An 18,508-nucleotide genomic window follows, 5' to 3' on the forward strand; every position below is an offset into this window, starting at 1 on the left:
TCAGGCACAACCCAAAGCTGCCGCCCCCACCCCCACCCCAGACTCTACCCCAGTCAACTCTGCCTCCGTGCTCAAGAACAGGCCTCTTTCCATCATGGTCACAGGCAAAGGCACCGTCCTACAGAAAGCCAAGGTGAGTCCTGCCCCCGTGCCCGCCCCCAGGGCCTCTTGGCAGGAGATGGAACACTGCATGGGCTTTTGGCATTAGCTCTGCATGAGAGGTGTGCTCTCTGAAGAAAACCACATGGCTCAGTCTTTGGCACTGATTAACCAGCGAGGTACTTAATTCGAGTGTTCTCCCAATGAGCCTGAGGGCATCCCCTCCACTCAGGAGTAGATTCCAGGCAGGCTGCAACTGAAATGCTTTTAATCCAAAGGGTGTCTACCATCAAAACCAAAGAGGCTAGCGATAAAAGGCTCAAGATTCCATGTCATGGCTTCTTGCCCAAGGACTAAGCAAGAAGCATTATTAATTCTTAACTCATGTGTATAAGAAGAAGCATGCTTAGGAGCTGCCTTGGCTTTGATGAACCCAGTGTGCTCCTTGTTCCTGTCCTGTGTACTTGGTGAGACAGACACCCACACCAATGGTGAACTATTAAATCCATCTAATTGAATGAGAGCTCCGCCCCCTTACCATGCAGGCGTCAGTAATCAATCACAGCATTTGCGTGACCCACGGCCGCAAACTCTCCAGAGCTGCCCCACACAGAGATGAGGCTAGCTGTGCTTGTAACTGCTTTCGCGCTTACAGTTTTCTTGCCTTTTCTACGTATATTAAAGGTGGCTACAAAGGATAACTTTCTTTATTGGGTGCTTACGTTTGGTACTGCAGGAATGGGAGAAGAAAGGAGCCAGTTAGGAAACACAAATCAACCACCTAGAGACTCTGCGTCAGTGTGGACCTTGGTGACAACCCTGCTTCCGTCAAGTCGTCGATAAACAGCCCCTCTGAGGAAGGGTGAGTCTGTGCAGAAGAAAAGCAAGGAATGAGGTGCCGTGAAGGAGGCATTGTCCCCTTTCCAGGCCAAAGGGAGTACGGCGGCGGCAGCAGCTTCTTTGGAGACCTAAGTCTATTGGCCATCAGTGAGACATTGCACCTTTTTTTTTTTTTATCCATCCATCAATCTGTTGTTTTATCAAGATTTTTAAGTGGTGGAAAAAATGGCCAAGTGGCTTTGGTGACAAGAAAATGTAAACTGCTGACCCCTTATCTTTAATCCTGCATTTGGCAGTGTTAGGGGTAATCTTAAAGAGCATTGGCCACCAAAGGCGTGAACTCTGGAGACCAGTAGCAGGGACACATTTGGGACCAAGCTAAGGCACTGACTCCACCAAGGACTTTGCTGATTCAGCTGCCTTTCAAAGACAAACTCTTAAACAATGCTGTATTGGATAGGGGAAACTCCCTGTGTTTACAGACTCCGTCCTGTGGCCAGGCCATTTGTAAGAAAAGTTAGTTAATCGCCTCTTCATTCCACTTTAAAGATGTTTTTAATGTCTGGTCCCCTTGCAGGACAGAGTGGTGAGCAGCCAGTGGCTGTCCTTTTGTGCTCCGTCTCTGTGATGGCATTAACACAGGTTGAAACATTTCATCGACCCCATTTCTGGGCATTCAGAATCAGCTATCGAACACTGGTTCCTGAAGGCTAAATATTTTTTATGCATATTGTCTTTCTAATCCCAGGGCATTTATTTCCTGTGAAATAAACACTTGGTGATCTTTACCAAGTGGTGAGTTAGATTTTTTTAAATAAAATGTTCATTGTATTTTGGGTTTCCCTTGTATTTCATGGCATGACCCGGGGCAAAAGTCTTGATTATTTACACAATGAATTTAAATATAAACTGTAAAAACTGGCCGAGCCACAAAGGGTAGCCTAGCAATAAGGATCCTTAATCAAGTTCTGAGTTAATTTCTGTATAATCGATAAGGTACCAAATACACAGGAAATGCCTCAAGGGAGCTAATGTCATGCATACAATTGGAAACCAAACCTCTGGATGTTAAACAGGAAACTCTTGGAGAGAAGAAACATACCGATGTGTAAAAAGCTGCCTATGCAATGATTAAGGAAATTTAGAACATAAATGTATTTATTTTCTACTTAAAAATCAACAAGACCAAATTCTGACTCCTTGAACACGCTACCAAAGCAGACGGAAAAGCAGAATTGACAGGGAAGCCTTAAATACAGACACTGCTGAGAAGATCATGGATGCAACAGGATGAAAGTTAGCACTGCTCCGATAGAAAAATGTCTACATACTGCAAACCAGACCTTATCCGTGGAGCCAGAAGATCGGTTCAATGATTGAAATGTAACAATATGGAACTGTCCGTATCCGCAGTCTAAATGTGGCTGGGGGAATCACAGCGCAAACCTGGAGAGAGAAGTAGCGTCTCGGCCAGACAGACTTGGCGCACAGAACCCCGACAAGGTTCTCTACACCTGTAATGGTGGGGACCTCTCACAGTGGGAGCTTATGTCGTACGCATCGCATCATGACATTACCCATGCTTCTCAAAGGCTGTCTGCAGCTTCAGAGCGCTCCATGCTGCCGCTGGCAGCCCAGCTCCCAACAGCACACGTTAGCGCTGCAGAGTTAGGTGCTCAAAGAGTCCTCTCGGCCACACAGACACAACTACTCCACATACACCAGTGACTGAGCGGGAGAAGCATGTAAGACAAAGCAATCCAATAAGCTTTCAAAGAGAACCTCCTCGTTACCCCTTCACTCCTTAATGGCCGACCGAGTTTGTGAAGTCTGCCCTTCATTGCCACCACTAAAAAGAGGACCCCCGTACCACTCGCCTCTCTAATAATCTCTGAAAGGAAACCCCCTGGAGGTCTTCCTGCGCAGCACCCAGACCAACCACACAGGGAGACCAGAGCCGTTTGTACACTATGCCCCGTCTGTATACTCAGACTGGTTATAAATGGTCAGATTGCTGTCTGAGACCTTCCTAATGTCTTTCCCACATGCAGATCTGATCACCAGAAAAAGTCACAAATGCCACAAAATCCTTTTTCAAGCTAAATCCACAAGCTATCTTTGGAAAATGGAGAAGCCCACGTTTTGTGTCAATACCATCACATGGTACACTCTGTCGGACGCCTTCCTCTGGGCACTGCAACCTTTCCAGCATTCTGTCTAGCATTTGCGATGGTCAAAATGACCCCCAAACAGGCCATCAAATTCCCCTGACCTCTTTCTTATCCTCTAGAAAAGTGACCAGCAGATCCAGGACATCAATACTGACACGTTAGGAGTTTCCAACGTCCCAAGCAGCAAAGTTCTCTGTGGCAGAGGCTTGTGGGCAGGACAGCGCTGCTTAGAGCTGGAAGCAGCTGTTCCAGGACCCCAGGAGGTATACTGGGCCATACAGTGTCTTTCAGATCCTGAGATGCCCGGGAGCTTGCTGGGAGGGGGTTGGCTGCTGTCTTCTTGTGGGCTCTGCCATGGGAGCATCGCCTCTCAAGATGCCTGGGAAAGAAAGTGAATTTTGAGGGTGCTTGAGTCTTCCCCTCAGCCAATGGCTACTTCATGTCCTTTTCACTCCACAACTCAATCCCCTGAGTGAAAGATGCCAGGTCAGACCTCCACCCCACCACCCATGCCTCCTCCTTGGCCGTTGGAAGCCAATGTGCACCGAGGGCTGAAAACCCATAACTTGGGGTTGTCTTGATTTCTGCCTGATGTAGGAGGCTCGGGTGCTGCTGTCCCCCCAGGCCTGTTATCTGGCTCTCCCTTATGGCACCTTTCCTCTTAAGGCTCCAGCACCTCGCCCCCACCCAGCAGGCTGTTCCCGTATGTCACCAAACAAATGGAGATACTCAAGAATGGGCAGCGGCTGCCACACTGCCTACCCACCTGCATGTCTCTGGTCCCCCCTCTGACACTGTCCCTGTGTCTACCCACCCGCATGTCTCTGGTCCCACCTCTGACACTGTCCCTGTGTCTACCCACCCGCATGTCTCTGGTCCCACCTCTGACACTGTCCCTGTGTCTATCCACCCGCATGTCTCTGGTCCCACCTCCAATACTGTCCCTGTGTCTACCCACCCACATGTCTCTGGTCCCACCTCCAATACTGTCCCTATGCTCTGGTCCCACCTCCAATACTGTCCCTGTGTCTACTCACCCGCATGTCTCTGGTTCCACCTCCAATACTGTCCCTATGCTCTGCGTTTCCCTCCCCGCTGTCATGCTGTTTCCAGGGCACCTGACTCCTCCCAATGCCACCGCTGCACTGTACTGCACACTAGAATGGAAGCTCCACAGGGCAGATCTTCTGTCTCAGCCATCGCCCTGCATCTCCGACCCTAGAAAAGAATGTCTGGGACATGGAAGACCCTTCCACATGTTTCCTAGGGGACGGGCAGATGACTGAATAGGACAGCCTGCCTTCTGCTGAGTCTGTAGGACTTGGCAGGACGACGGAGACCATCCCCATCCACACTCGCAGAAGGAACCCACTCACGGTTCTCACAGTGGGGGCCTCCCCAGCCACCTCGGCACTCGCAGCGGTAACTGCCGTTCTTCAGGACACAGGTGCCTTCATTCATACATGGGCTGGGTTTGCAGAGGTTGACTGGCCGCTTGGCTTCTGCAAAAGAGAATGTGCCCAAGCCTGGGTCAGATCCAAAGGCCCCCTTATTCTAAGCAAGCACAGTTCAATCTTAAAGGCCATGGAGCTGAATGAACACCCTTGGTCCTGACGTAACAGCTGAGCACGTGATTGATATCAGAGACTGATTCTTGGGCCCTTGGATGTATATTTATGGAACTTTGTGGGACTATAGGATTTAACACCTAAGCCGAGATACGGTAAATGAGGACTAGGAAGCTGTGACGGCTCAGACAGCTCTAAGAGATGCGTCCCTTCTCCCACTCACCTCTACATAGCCACTCAGTGAGTGCGTCCTGATGGTACCGTAGGTCTGCATAAGCTGCCACATGGATCAGGGAGTCCCGGGGACCAGCGAGCCTCCGCACAGCCTCCCTGACGACAGCCCCCACGCTCACAACCAAGACGGAGATGCCATTGCTTCTCAGCTTCTGGGCAGGGACAGCTGCATCTTCCGCCCCACTCCCACCTGTGATCATCACCACAGCCTTGGGGACACCAGGGCGGGCGCCCCTCTGGATGGTCATCACCTTGTCGTTGATGTGCAGCAGGGCTGTTCCAGCAGACCCCACACCCCCTAGGTAGGGAGCCTGGCTCATGACCCGCAACACGGCGGCGCGGGTGGAATGGGTGTCCAGTCCGAAGGCTGTCTGCACCTGGCTGCCATAGACCACCAGGCCCACCTGTGTCACATCAGGGTTCACATCAAAATGGAGGGTGCATTTCCTGATGAACGCCTGCATCTGTGCGAAGTTCTCAGGTCCCACGGAGGCAGAGGCATCCAGCAGGAACACCAGGTCCAGTGACTGTGCTTGGCAGCCTGCAGGAGCAAGCAGAAGAGGTCTCTTGTCTGTCCTGGCGTGAGTCCAGGTCAGCCAGCGTGAATACAAGCGGCCACTTGGGTGCCATTTCCAGCCTCTGTGGCAATGTGGTAGCCACCATCTACATGGAGCATGGTTTCCACATTTGAAACTGTCGGTTCCAACACAAGCAAATGGAAGCTGCTTGCCTCCCGCCTTCCTCCCCCATCTTCTTCTTCTCGCTGATTGACACACGGTGACCTGCACCTCAACACGGAAGCCACAAGCTGGCAAAGTCAAACCACCTGCTGGCTCAGGTCATTCACCCCTGATCTATGAAAGCATATGGAGTCTTTCTGGAGACCCCGATGGCTGCACTTCACCTGTCCCCTTTCGCCACATGCACGTACCACACACAGGACTCTAGTATTACGTGTATTAAGAGGGCTGATGCCCACCCTCTATGACAGGTGGGTGGGAAAAGAACATGAGTGTGCCACACAGTCTATAGCACGGTAGGGGGAGCGGGAAAGGGCCGGAGGGAGCAGCAGGACAAGGTTGCCTTGGGGGTTCCTGAGGAGGTGAGGCTCCTGCTGGCTCTGGAGAAGGAGAGAGCTGAAGCTGACAGGTGGGTATCTCTAAGCGGTTCCTCCCTCTTCCAGTGTGTGGGAACTGTGGAGGCTGTAACAGCCAGACAAGAAGCTCTCGGAAGCTAGCAGAACGGGCTCAGCTTTCTTAGAGATGCAGATAGCCATTGGGAACATTTCAATGTGGAGTCAGAGGGTCTGGTGACCTGATTTATCGGCTCTTAAAAACCACAATGGGCACAAGGAAAATATAGAAACTGCCACAATCACAGGAGCCTGAGGAGACAGGGCCACTAGCTGTCCTGGGAGGAGGACACTGCTGGTATGGGGGAGGGGGAAGACAAGGAGATTTCAGGTAAAAGCTGAGGAGACTGAGCAAAGGAGAAGGGTACTAAGTAATAGTTTATCAGTCCTGGTCTGTTAACTGCAACAACTATCCATTCTAACGTGAGGGAACGAACACAGGGACCCTCTGCAGCTGGTGCATCTCTTCTGGATATCTGCAACCAAAATAAAGCCCAAATCACTTTGCCATAGGAGACTGTCCTAGAGGGACAGAATGGGGGGGGGGGCACAGCAGTCCTCAGCACTGCTACAGGAGTGGGGACTCTGGGGACAGTAATGTGCCTGGGATGCTGAGTGCCCTGTGCAGTTTCCTCCATACTGAAGTACGCTCTTACGGAATGTTCCGGCTCTGGTGTCCCCGGTGCTGGCCCCGCCCCTGCATGCCCATGCCTACTCCCGGGGCTGCCATTCTTTCTCTCACAGTTACTCACAATATCAGCCCTGAGAGCAATGGAACAGAAGTACTATAGCACACGCCAGGGAGACAGGGTAGGTACCACCTTGGGAAATGTTCGCTTTGGCTGTGTTTGTGCAACAACAAGCGTGTGTACGTGTGCCTGTGTCCCAAGAATGTATTTCTCTCTAACGAGCTACCAGTAGAGAGGCCAGAAAGCTGCCTTTCTCAAGGAGGCTTGGTAGACTCAGCGCTCCTTAAGACTAATAACAATGATCAAGTTTAATTAGTAGTAATACCTGTAATCGGCAGAGCGCTTGGACATGCTGTGTGTATGTGTGCCTTGTGTTAGCTAGTTCCCCACAGAGTGCTACACCCTGTCTCTACTGGCCGCGTGACTCTGATTCTAGTCCCCAGCACAGGCACTGGAGAAGAAAATGATTAGTGGTGCTAAGAAGAAAGACGAACCTGCCTGCCGGCAACCCGGCCCTAGGATAGGATGTGCAACTCTACCTGGTCGTGGCTGGCTGCACAGCCTCCTCTGCAGCTCCGGGATCTGGCTGAATAGGTCCTGAGGGTCCGTGTAGACGATCACATTCTTCGAGCTGCCGGTTATCTCCTCCAGCTCCGCCTGCACCATCTCACTGCCCACGCCCAGGAGGAGCAGCTCCCGGGCCCTTGCGTGATCTGCCAGCCCGGCCACCTCATCGTGGGAGTGTGACTCGGTGAGCAGGACCACAACTCTGCGTGGTCTGTCCTGGCCTGTCCTGCTGGCACTCCCAAAGCCATGCTCTAACACCTGCAGCAGGGCACTGCCGGTCAGCGTTGGGCCGCCACGGAAGGGGATGCCGTCAAGGCTCCTGGCCAGGTCTGGCACATCCTGGTACTCCCCGACAGGCACGGCCACTGTCAGGTCCCGGCTGTAACTGGCCACCCCAACACGGGCGCGAGAGTCCTCACTCAGCACGGCCTGCATGAAGCGCTTCACAAAAGCCTTGGCCCGCAGGAAGCCCTCCAGGGTGGTGCCCGCAGAACTGTCCAGCAGGAAGAGGATGTCGATCCGGCATTCCAGGCTCAGCTTCGGGGCTGTCAGTCACAGTGAGACATACTGTCATGTAGGGCCACTGCAGCTTGCGGACCAGCCCTACCGGAGAGGCTTCCATACCACCTTCAGCGCAAGGAACCTCCCAGGAAGATGCTGGCAACCCCGGAATAAGTGTCCAAGGGTCACAGAGAGAGACAGAAGGGACAGAGGTAGTGTGTGTCTTCCTGCCTCTGCTGAGGGATGCAGTCCGATTACTTTTTATAAAGCAAAGCACATCTTCTAACTTTCCTCCCCATTGTGGCTAGTGCTCTTTGAGCCCTGAGATAGCCTTTGTCAGCTTCTAATATCATGGAAATATGCTCCTATGTTTCTTCTAGAAGCTTCCCTGTTTTGCTTTTTGCAGGTACAGTTGTACCCTGAACTGATTTTGAGTAGGCTTGAGGTATGAGATTTACTTGTTCCATAAGGATCACCGACGAAGGAAATAGCACAGTTGGAAAAGTTACTTAACAAGTTCTCACTGTGTGCTGGGCACTGTGCTGAGCACCTTACATAACCCCTATTTAACTGTCCGTCCCCCAATCCCCCACCTCCCTGAGCTAAGGCTTATAGAAACTTCCCCACAAAACCAAAAGAAGCTAGAACTCCTTATTCCTCTTTTGTAGAAGGCATCAAACAAGCCACAGACATTAAGCAGTGGCTCTTCCATAGCTCTGCCTGCGGTGTCACTGTCTGGATCAACCGTGGAATGTCTGAGACTGTGCTGCAGGACAGAATAGTAGGCTATGGGGAAAGAAGGTGGCTTGAAAATTTAAGGGTTGTTTTCTCCCAGCAGCTAGCAGGGGACAAGAAGGGCTACCGCAGGTAGTCAATCTTGGAGTCCCAGGCATACATACCACAGTTGACCTCCCCTCCGAATGCCAGCGGGCAGAGGCAGTGGTACTTATCCACACCCTCTGGAATGCATGTGCCTCCGTTTTGGCAGGGCTGGGAGTCACAGGGGCCTGTCAGAGAAATACCCACTAAAAGCCGAGAACACAAGCACAGGGTGGAGAGCGATGCCTGGAGGGTGGTCTCGGCTTTCTCCCACACCATCTGGTAGGAGGACAGCCAAGAAAGAATCAAATACCTAGAAGGGGCACTGGGAACAGTTGGAAGACCTCGGTAAGGCCCAAGACGATTAGAGTCTCCTCCAGGATGAGTCTGCATAGCTGTGACGTTAGGACATTGTCATTATCTGAGGTGGCTGAAAGGGCCAGCATGGGGGTGGCTGGGTGGGCAGGTGGACTAAGGATGTGATCTCAGTAGCATCAAGGTAGAAACAGCATGACTGTGGGCCGATGGCCTTCCTTTGTTAAGGAGTTACCTATGGGTGCCCAAGGCTTCTACCTCCTGGCACAGAAGAGCGGTGAGCTTTCAACACACCACAGTCAGGCTGCCCAGTGATGAATGTTTCTGCCTCCACATCCGTGGGCACCTTTGTTCACCCCACGAGCTTCGCTGTCCTTGTACTTCTCCCACAGTGTTACCAGTGGACACACAGCACCCTAGCCCATGGGGTGTCTTGTTACTCAAGGTGTTCCTCACTGATGAAAAGCGCATTGGCTAAGGCAGGTAGTTCCAATGCTATCAGTGACAGTATGCCACCAAGCAGATGATGACTTGGGACAGCAGGACGCACTCCTTGGCCACTAAATGCCCATCCCTCTTGCCCTGGACCTCATCCATGGCCATCCCCGCTCAGGGCTGCCAGTGTCCCTTCATAAACCAGCTTCCCAGAGAACTGGTAGGTCCAAGAGGCACACATACCTGGACAGATGGTTCTGTAGCAGGTGCCGGGGTGTGTCTGGAACACTCTCTTCCAGCTACAATACAAGGAAGTACAGTGATGGAATGACCAAACGTTTCCGAGATCACAGCACTAAACACTCATTTCCTTCTCTGTGCATCAAGTAGGGGATGTTTCAAATGACCCAGAGCCTTTCCCTCTACCCTCAAAAAAGATACAAACTAGGCGTCACATTGAAAGTTAGCATTGTAGTTGGGCATGGTGGTGCCCTTAGGCCCAGCACTCGGGAGACAGAGGCAAATATTATATCCACAGAGACTTGCATGTGGATCATCCCTGTCTCCCCCAGGTCTAGATACAAATACTATCTCCCCCTCTAGACTCTCCCTGGCTTCTATTTCCAATGCGAGCTCCCCTCTCCCACCTCCAAGGAAAGCCAGGCTAAGTGTTCAGGAGAGGGAAGAGACCTACAGCAAGTAGCTGTGCCTTCCCTGGTTCTCAGAGCTCCATCTCTGGCCTCATCCTACGTAGCCTGCTTTTCTGCTCCAAACTGTCCAGCACCAGGACCCAGAGTGCTGATCTCCCTGCGGTTCTAGAGCCCTCCGAATTATGGGATGGACCCTGTGCTGTGTCTCTGCCCCAGAGCACGTAGACAAACCTGTAGAAGGGACAGCGCACAGCCAGCACAGCATCCGCCTGCCTCGACCCCCTCCAGCACAGGGCATGGCCAGCCAGTTCCCTGATGGTCTCCAGTGTCTTGCGCTCACAGGGGTGAGCTTCCACCCTGCAATCTGTCAGAAGACAGTCCCCTCCCAGTAAGATGAGGGGCACTGCCCACCTCTGCCCTCGCTCTCCAGACTGCTGCTGTGGGGTCCTACTCTACCCTCCCTGTAGAACCCGTGGCCTCTCTGGTGCAGAGCGGTGAAGGGAAGCACTTTTAGGATTTTCTCCGACCAGGGTTCCACATGGAGCATGCATACGAGTACTTTCTAATGACAGTCCCTCTAGTTATAGGGTGGACCCCAACAGGAGAGACAAGCCCCAAACCTCCCTGAGTCCCTCCATGCAGCCAAGCAAGGAGTGTGGACTTGGTTCTTTCTCCCCAACAGGGGAGAGGGCCCAACCAAACTGGCCATAAACCCAGGCCCCCCTTTCCCCATAGACTCCAGCTGGGAAACCAACAAGGTCAGCCAGAGGGAGACAGAATGCAGTCCTCAGGACAGGGCCTGCCATCTCTCTTACCAGCCCTCCCTGGGAGGCTCTTGCCTCAGGAGCCCTGTTCCATCCATGCCCCAGCCCACCCCGGGAGGCTCTTGCCTCAGGAGCCCTGTTCCATCCATGCCCCAGCCCTCTCCGGGAGGTTCTTGCCTTAGGAGCCCTGTTCCATCCATGCCCCAGTTTGTGAGGTTCAATGCCATTCCCTTGCAGGCTGGCCGGTCCTACCTGGATCAGCAGAGGTGCAGAGCGCTGAGGCGCTCAGGGTGCTGAGGAGGCCGTTGGTGGCATCCTCCACTTGCTCAGCAAACAGCACGTGCTGCTCCTTTGGCTCACTGGCCAGGGTGAACAGCTCGTCCCACCTGGGGGAAAATTCCAGCAGCTGATACCATACCCTGCCTCATCCTGCCTCCCTAACTCCTGGACCACAGCACATCCCACTGACCCAGAGGTCAGCTCATAACCACCTCATCGTCCAGGTGAGAGGTAAACTCAGGAGGTTCTCAAGGAAGCCCAGCATTGGGCCAACCTTTGCTAAAATACCTCATCCTCAGACCCATCAGCTCATAGTCAAGACATAGTGCTAAGGGATTCAAATGACTTTTCTGAAAGTCATAGTTGATAAGGAAACAAAACTAACTCTGGGAATTCTTTTCTTTACAGGGTAGGACACAAATGTATCTATACATACGTTCCTAATGCATCTTCTTTTGTCAGACGTTCCTCTCGTTTTTTAAGTTATATATTAATTGCTTAAAACCATCAGAAAGCAAATGAGAAAAAGCTTTCTGAGATGAGAAAGAGAAAAACCAATAAGGACAGCCAAAGCCAGCCAAACACTGAGGTACAACACAAGCCCCAAAGGCAGCCAAGGAAAGCCATGTGCAGCCGTGGAGGAGATGCAGCCAGAGCCCCTCACCAGTGCCCAGGGCAAAATGGTATTTGGGATGCCCCTAGGTCATGAAGGGGAGATACTACAGAGAATCGTTTTTGTTTGCTTAAGAGCCAGTGAGAGGCTCAGCAGGTGAGGGCACTGATGACCCGAGTTTGACCCCTGGGACCCACGTGGGAGGGCAGACCTGACCTCCACAAGTGAACCATGGCATGCCTGTGTGCCCAGTCCTGACAGAGTTACAAATATCTTAAAAACTGGAAGATGAGCAGAAGTCTGTGAAGGGAAGAGAAGAACCCCACCTGTTGCAACTCACACAGAACCAGTCACCACGCTTCCAACTTCAGTGGTATCAAACTCTCCACTCTTAGTTGAACCCACAGAGGTCAAACTTTTCACACAGTACCCAGTTATCCCTTGGCATAAAGAAAAGGGGTTCTCGAATGTGGCCTTCCTGTCCCCGCTCCACTGCTCTGGCCCAAAACAGGCTTTCTCAAAAGCTGCCAGAGGAATTCAGGTGCCAGCCACAATCATAAAACAAAAGACATTTCTGAATGTAAACATGGTGCCCAACCCAAAGTCATTTCCCCTAGAACCTAGTTAGAAATCCAAGGATTAGTGAGGTACACGTTCATTTTTTAGGTTGGGAGCATGGGAGCATGGGGCCCCCTCTTCCAGGAGGGCAGATTTGCCCAACATCTGGATGAGGGGCCTGGAGAGAGAAGTGGACTCAGAGACTCCCTGCCCGCTGCCAGCACCAGGTGTACAAGTGACTCAGGCTGGTCAGAACTGGACTAGCAGAGATGGTCCCCTCCTCCTCCTCCCAACACTGAGATGTGACTTTGTGAGCTGGCATGTTGCTCATGACCCCAGCTCCTAACCCTAACCTTCCCAGGCTGAGAGGGCAGTAGAGAGAAATTGAGAGACGCGTGGTGGACGGGGGGAGCTGAGCGGCACTGAGGCTCATGGCTCTGACCCACCAGAGGGGTGGCTGCCCCACATGGGGAAGCAGGGTGGTGACTTGATTTTGTCCAATGATTTTGAGTTGATTCCTGATGCTTACAACCAAATGTTCAGTTAAAGGCAGAAGGAGGCATGAAAGCCCAGTGCTCTCAAAGGTTGGGATGGGCTGTGCGATGCAAACCAGAACCCACAAAACAAGTCAGGGAGACAAAGACCAGTCGGCTCTCCCAGTCCCCCAATCTTGCTGTGACTGTGAAGGTTCTGGAAGGCTTTTGGTCATGTTGGCCCCACTGCGTGAGGGCTGATGCGGACTGACAGACACTCACCTGGGGAACCGGACTCCTACGGCAAACACAACGATATCCCTCTCTTTCAGCTGCTTAGCAGGCAGAGCCACAGGCCCCTGGGACTTGCCATCCGTGACGATGATGAGGAGCTGGGGCACAGCACCATGTCTGCCTCCCGGGAACCCTCTGTGCAGACTCTTCAGAGCAAGGCCTGTCTCTGTGCGCCCACCTCTAAGGAAGCACAAGGAGGAAGTGAGGGAGGAGCTGAGGAGGGAGCCCAGAGGCAAACGGGTTCCTGCTGGGAGGAAGAGCAGAGACTCAAAGGTGCATCTCCATCCAAACTAAAGAGAGATTCACAGGGCCAGCAGCTGGCCAGGACAGTTAACTCATGACAATGGATTTGAAGCCAGTGAACTGTTGGCTGACTGAGGCCAAACCCTTTAGCTGACTGGAATCTCTCCAGCATGAGCAACTGTGAAGGGGATGGGATCATGCAGTGGTTAGCCACGTGAACAGCATGGTTGAAGTATCATTCATCATTCAGTGATATGGATGGATGGTGTGCACACACATACACAGTATGTATATCAGATATATACACTATCTGTAGATCATGTCTGCCTTCACCCCAGTCCTCTGAGAGGACTCTGCTATTTTTATTGTCAAACATCCAACCAACTGGAAACATGGATACATGGATACAGCCTGCCTGGTCTTTCGCTTGCTTGCTCTGTGTGTGTGTGTGTGTGTGTGTGTGTGTGTGTGTGTGTGTGTGTGTGTGTGTGTGTGAGAGAGAGAGAGAGAGAGAGAGAGAGAGAGAGAGAGAGAGAGAGAGAGAGATTAATTGATTTGCCTTAACACTAAGGACAGTTATGCCTCATACAGATTGTCCATGGGTCCAGTGTGTCGTCCCCCGCCCCTGCAGCCACCTCTCCTTCTAGTGGCTTAAGCCACCATAAGAAGCTGAACCTCAAGTCCCAGCAGACATAAAAAGATGTTCTCAGACCCTAGTTCCCGTGAATTCAAATGAACAGATGTGTTACTCAGGGCTAGACAACCTACATTTTAAACCAGTTCTGCCCACTCCCACAAATACAATTCTAACATAAGCTACCTACCATAGGACAGATATCACGTGAGAAACCTCACTTCAAGAAAGGGAAGTTGATCTGAGCCCTTTGAAAATGATAGACAAAAATCCAAGGCTCAACCCAAGTGCTTCCTTCTGAGGGAATGAGAAAAGATTAAATACATTTTGAAAGATGTATTATTCAGTTTATCAGATCAACATAAAAAATACATTTTATGTAGCAGTGTGCACCAAATCATATAGAGTAAAAAAGTAACATGCTTTGAAATTCCAAATATTTTTAACACTATGTTTAAACGCTAACGTGAGTTAAAGCAGCTGAAGGTTTGGTGGGGGCAGGAGAGCTGGCTCAGAGGTTAAGAGCATGCACTGGCCTTCCATAGGACCCAAGTTAAGTCCCCAGCACCCACATCAGGGGACTCAGGACCACCTATGACCCCAGCTCCACAGGATTTGATACCTCCTTCTGACCTCTGAGGTCACTTGTACTCATATGCATGATTAAACACTGATCTTTAAAAGGGGTGGCTGGAAATGGTTTCATGCAAAGCAGACTTGCTGAGGAAAGGGTAGAGACCTAACAAAGCTATGAGAGGTACCAAGGGTTCAGGAGACTGGGGCTGGGTTACTGTGAGGTGAAAGCTGTAGGTGGCAAGGCCATGCACGCCAGCTAATCGGGGCTCTGACGGGGGCTGTGACGTCCCAGAACCATCCGCCATTGACATTCTCTCTGACCTTATGTCACCGCCAGTACAATATTGGGAGGTTCAACCGACACATCTAAAACACTCTGTAAGCAGCGAGAGGACAGTTGTCAGGGCGGCTTCTTAACGCCCTGTTGGAAGCTGCCTTGGTCTGGAAAAGCTAGCAGACCACGGGTGTAAGGAGCACTTTCCCAACCAGTCCAGTAACAGTTTCTCTTTGCAGAGAACTGCGGGCATGGAGAGTCACTGTTGACCCCATTGGACCAGCGTTCCTCGGCCTCAGTGCACGCAAGCACAGGTTCATTTGTGATGCTCTCACTGACCCCAAAACCAAGGCCAACAAAGAGCCACTACTTTGGTTTTGTTGTCTCATAGTCAGAAGAGGATGTGGAAATGCTAAACACATCCCCAAAGAAGAGCTGAGCTTGTTTAGACAAAGGGGCTCCTTCAGTCACCCCTGCAGCCTGTTCTGGGATTTTTTTAATTGTTCCTTACATTTATTGGGATTATATGCATTACACGCATGCCATGATGTGGGGGTCAGAGGACATCTTGCAGGTTGGTTCTCTCCTGCTATGAGTCCAGGAACTGGACTCTGGTCCTCAGGTGTGCAGCAAGTGCCGTTATGCACTGAGCCACCTCTCTGACCTCCGTCCTCTGGCATTCTTAATGTGTCTGTGATGTCATGAGTGACATCTATCCTCAATGGAGCTGGAAAAAGAGGCTCAATTAACCATTGAGACAGGGAAGAAGAAGAGGGGACAGTTGGCCTGGTGGGGTCCCGTCTCCTGCCTTACATGAGAAAGAACTGGAATAGACTCAAGAGTCTCCACTGTACCTTCGCGTAGCCATTTTTCGAAACTGGCTGAATTTTGCAGATTAATCATTTGCCTCAAAGTCACTCAAATTGTCTTGATTTAAACCAGCCAGACTCTCTTCTGCAAATGCACTGTGGTGTTCATGTTTGAGTCTAAAGCTTCCAATTGATATAATTCATACACCATAAATTCACCTTTTAAAGTATCAGGTTGGTGATTTTCAATATATTCACTAGCGTTCAGCTGGAACCCCCAGCTCACCCATGCACGATCCAGAAAGCCCTATTCCTGTCTCTCTCCAAACCACGCCCACTCGGTCTCCAAACAAAGAAAAGCTAGGGCGAAAAGCCCAGTTCTGCATTCCTGGTGACTACTGCTACTTCTTTCCTGTTGCCACCAGCAGCCCAAGTTCTCACCCAAGCATTCAACTTTTGACAATACTTGGGCACAAACCCAGCTTGTGGCAGACACATCATCATCCCTTGCCTACAAGCTATATAATCTCCCTGCTTTAGTTCAGGTGTGTGGCTTCTCAGACCTCCATCTCTGGGACTGGAGAATCCACCTGGGAGTTGCTTTGCTCAAATAAACCTGTTCTTGTACTTTTTCAGTTTGTCTTGATTTGGCTTACTGTGTCAGAGAAGCCTATTATCACAGGACAGGAAACCTATTAACAAGTATGACCAAAACACTAAGTTCAAAACTTTTTCGTTACTCTAAAAACCCTGTTTTTATATGTTAGTAAGCATCCTTGTTCCCTAAACCCAGGACAATGCTAATGTGTGCCCAGGCATATGCCATTCTAGACATTACACAAGAACAGAATGAAGGACTCAGCAAGATGGCTTAGCAGGCAAAGGTATTTACCAGGCAAGCCTGGAGACCCGAGTTCAAGCCCTGGATCCACATAAGTGGGAGAAGAGAACCAGTGCCACAAAACTGTCCCAACTTCCCACACACATGCTGTGGCACATATGCCATCCACCCCCAGATCAAGCACATGCCCCTCCAATAATCAATAAAATCTATGAAAAATAGAATAAAAGTCTGGGAAAGTACACTGCATGGGAAAGCATCTGCCTGGCATCTGGAAGGCCTGGGGTTTGTTCCCCAGCAGTATATAAGGTAAATGAAAAGAAGCTTTTATATACAACAGTGTATGTGAGTTTCTGTGCAGTTATAGATAGTACCACCGTGAAGAACAGTGTATATAAGTTTCTGTGTAGCAAGTTTTCAGTTTGGTGGGCCATCTGGTCATTCTATACTCAACATTTTGAAGAACTGTCAATTTGTTTTCAAAGTGACAAGTTGACTTTAGAATGCTACCAGCAATGTATGAGGGTGTCCAATCATCCCACATCTTTGTCAACACTTGCTACCATCAATATTCTATTTTAGCTTTCTATGCCAACTATGATGGGAATGTTTCCATGTGCCTATTGACCATTTGCATCTTCACTGGAAAAAGGGTCTATGTCAAAGGTTTCCTCTGGGGGACGATGAAAATGAAAAAAAAAAACCAACAGTATATGGTTTTGAGTTTGGTCTTACACTTTAACCATGGGGGCTCTGTGGTGCACATTATGTCAAAGGCCTTTAAGAGTGTAGTAGTCAGGAAGGGAGCAAGGACGAGTAAGTGGAAAGACTCGATCAGGTCAGATTCTCAAGCATCTTCACTCCTCACTTACCACACGTTCCCTAACAGTTTTGACACAAGTGGCTATAAGACCCTATGTGGACAACTGCAGCTCCCTGAGACTGGGCCTGGGATGTGAAACCAATTCCTGGAAGCCCCAGGAGCACAGTGTCCCACAGGTACTCAGTTCCTGGGAGTCCCAGGGGTACAGGGTCCCACAGGTAGCTCAGTTCCTGGGAATCCCAGGGGCACAGTGTCCCACAGGAGCTCTTCAAAGCACTGGGGTGTCTTTTATATTTGTTCTTTATTTAGAGGCTTGCCTCTCCTCCTGCTTGGGGGACCCAGGGCAGAGAAAAGGGCTTCTTTAGGATAATGCTCTTGTATACTATAAAGATTTGTCACTCATATTGGTTTAATAAAACACCAACTGGCCAGGAAGTATAGGTGGGGTGACAAGACTAAGAGAATTCTGGGAAGAGGAAAGGCAGAGATGGAGTCATCCAGAAGCAGAAAAAGCAAGATGAGAATGCTTCACTGAGAAAAGGTGCCAAGCCACAGGGCTAAACATAGATAAGAATTATGGGTTAATTTAAATTTAAGAGCTAGTTAGTAATAAGCCTGAGCTAATAGGTCAAACAGTTTATAATAAAGGCCTCTGTGTATTTCTTTGGAACTAAATGGCTGCAGGGCTGGGTGGAACAGAAACTTCTATCTACAAAGGGCTGGATAAGAGTCTAGGATAAAGTCATGGAGACCCTGGGGACTGCAGAATCCACCAAGATCTTGTTGTGCCCTATGTGGGGCCTCAGGTGCTGAAGAATATGGGTTATCTCACAGAGGCCTTTGACTGGAAAGGAACCTCAGGGCTTAGAGTCTTCATGACTGAAATTGATGACTATGGATGGCTGGGACAAGAGACCTCGGACAGGATGTCACTGGGCACTAGGACAGTGGAGACCAGGGCAGACCCAGAGCTCAGAGTTGTGTAATTAAACTTCTTCTTCCCTGAGGGTTGGAGGAAACAGTGTGTATGATGTGTGTGTTCCTAAATATACATGTGTATGCATGTATGTAGAGCACAATTGCATAGAGATTATGCACATACATACATATATAATACATACAAAATATATCTGTATGCAGATAAGCACATGCATACATTTATGCATTGATGAGCAAATGCATGCATTCACATACTGTGCATGCAGATGAGCAATGCATACATTCATGTACTGTGTATGCAGATGAGCACGTGCATGCATTCATGCACTGTACATGCAGATGAGCACATGCATGCATTCATGCACTGT

The 18,508-nt window shown here is 50.3% G+C and overlaps 2 protein-coding genes across 6 annotated transcripts in view; one reads left to right on the top strand and one right to left on the bottom strand.

The window, feature by feature from the left end:
• The window catches only part of Afap1l2 (actin filament associated protein 1 like 2), a 102,440-nt gene extending 100,669 nt beyond the window's left edge, over nucleotides 1-1,771 (top strand). For all 4 annotated transcript variants that reach the window (XM_050147604.1, XM_050147582.1, XM_050147592.1 and 1 more), the window contains 2 exons: nucleotides 5-133; nucleotides 836-1,771. In XM_050147604.1, coding sequence (XP_050003561.1) covers nucleotides 5-133; nucleotides 836-862 — 156 coding nt within the window. In that variant the 3' untranslated portion in view covers nucleotides 863-1,771. The remainder of the gene's footprint in view (nucleotides 1-4; nucleotides 134-835) is intronic.
• Nucleotides 1,772-1,903: 132 nt separating this feature from the next.
• Vwa2 (von Willebrand factor A domain containing 2) overlaps nucleotides 1,904-18,508 on the bottom strand; it is a 30,461-nt gene continuing 13,856 nt past the window's right edge. The window contains exons 5-13 of one of the 2 annotated variants that reach the window (XR_007592772.1): nucleotides 12,990-13,181; nucleotides 11,037-11,170; nucleotides 10,252-10,384; nucleotides 9,614-9,669; nucleotides 8,701-8,808; nucleotides 7,273-7,845; nucleotides 4,902-5,453; nucleotides 4,089-4,612; nucleotides 1,904-3,992 (exon numbers count right to left, since the gene is read on the bottom strand). Coding sequence is in view for 1 of the 2 variants with exons in the window: in XM_050147615.1 (XP_050003572.1) it covers nucleotides 3,398-3,489; nucleotides 4,487-4,612; nucleotides 4,902-5,453; nucleotides 7,273-7,845; nucleotides 8,701-8,808; nucleotides 9,614-9,669; nucleotides 10,252-10,384; nucleotides 11,037-11,170; nucleotides 12,990-13,181 (1,966 nt within the window). In the remaining variant the exon portion in view is untranslated. The remainder of the gene's footprint in view (nucleotides 3,993-4,088; nucleotides 4,613-4,901; nucleotides 5,454-7,272; nucleotides 7,846-8,700; nucleotides 8,809-9,613; nucleotides 9,670-10,251; nucleotides 10,385-11,036; nucleotides 11,171-12,989; nucleotides 13,182-18,508) is intronic. The other variant, XM_050147615.1, reaches the window with a different exon arrangement.

Source organism: Alexandromys fortis, unplaced genomic scaffold, assembly GCF_014885135.2.
Source record: "Alexandromys fortis isolate MF-2015 unplaced genomic scaffold, M_Fortis_MF-2015_v1.1 scaffold_16, whole genome shotgun sequence".
NCBI lineage: Eukaryota > Metazoa > Chordata > Mammalia > Rodentia > Cricetidae > Alexandromys > Alexandromys fortis.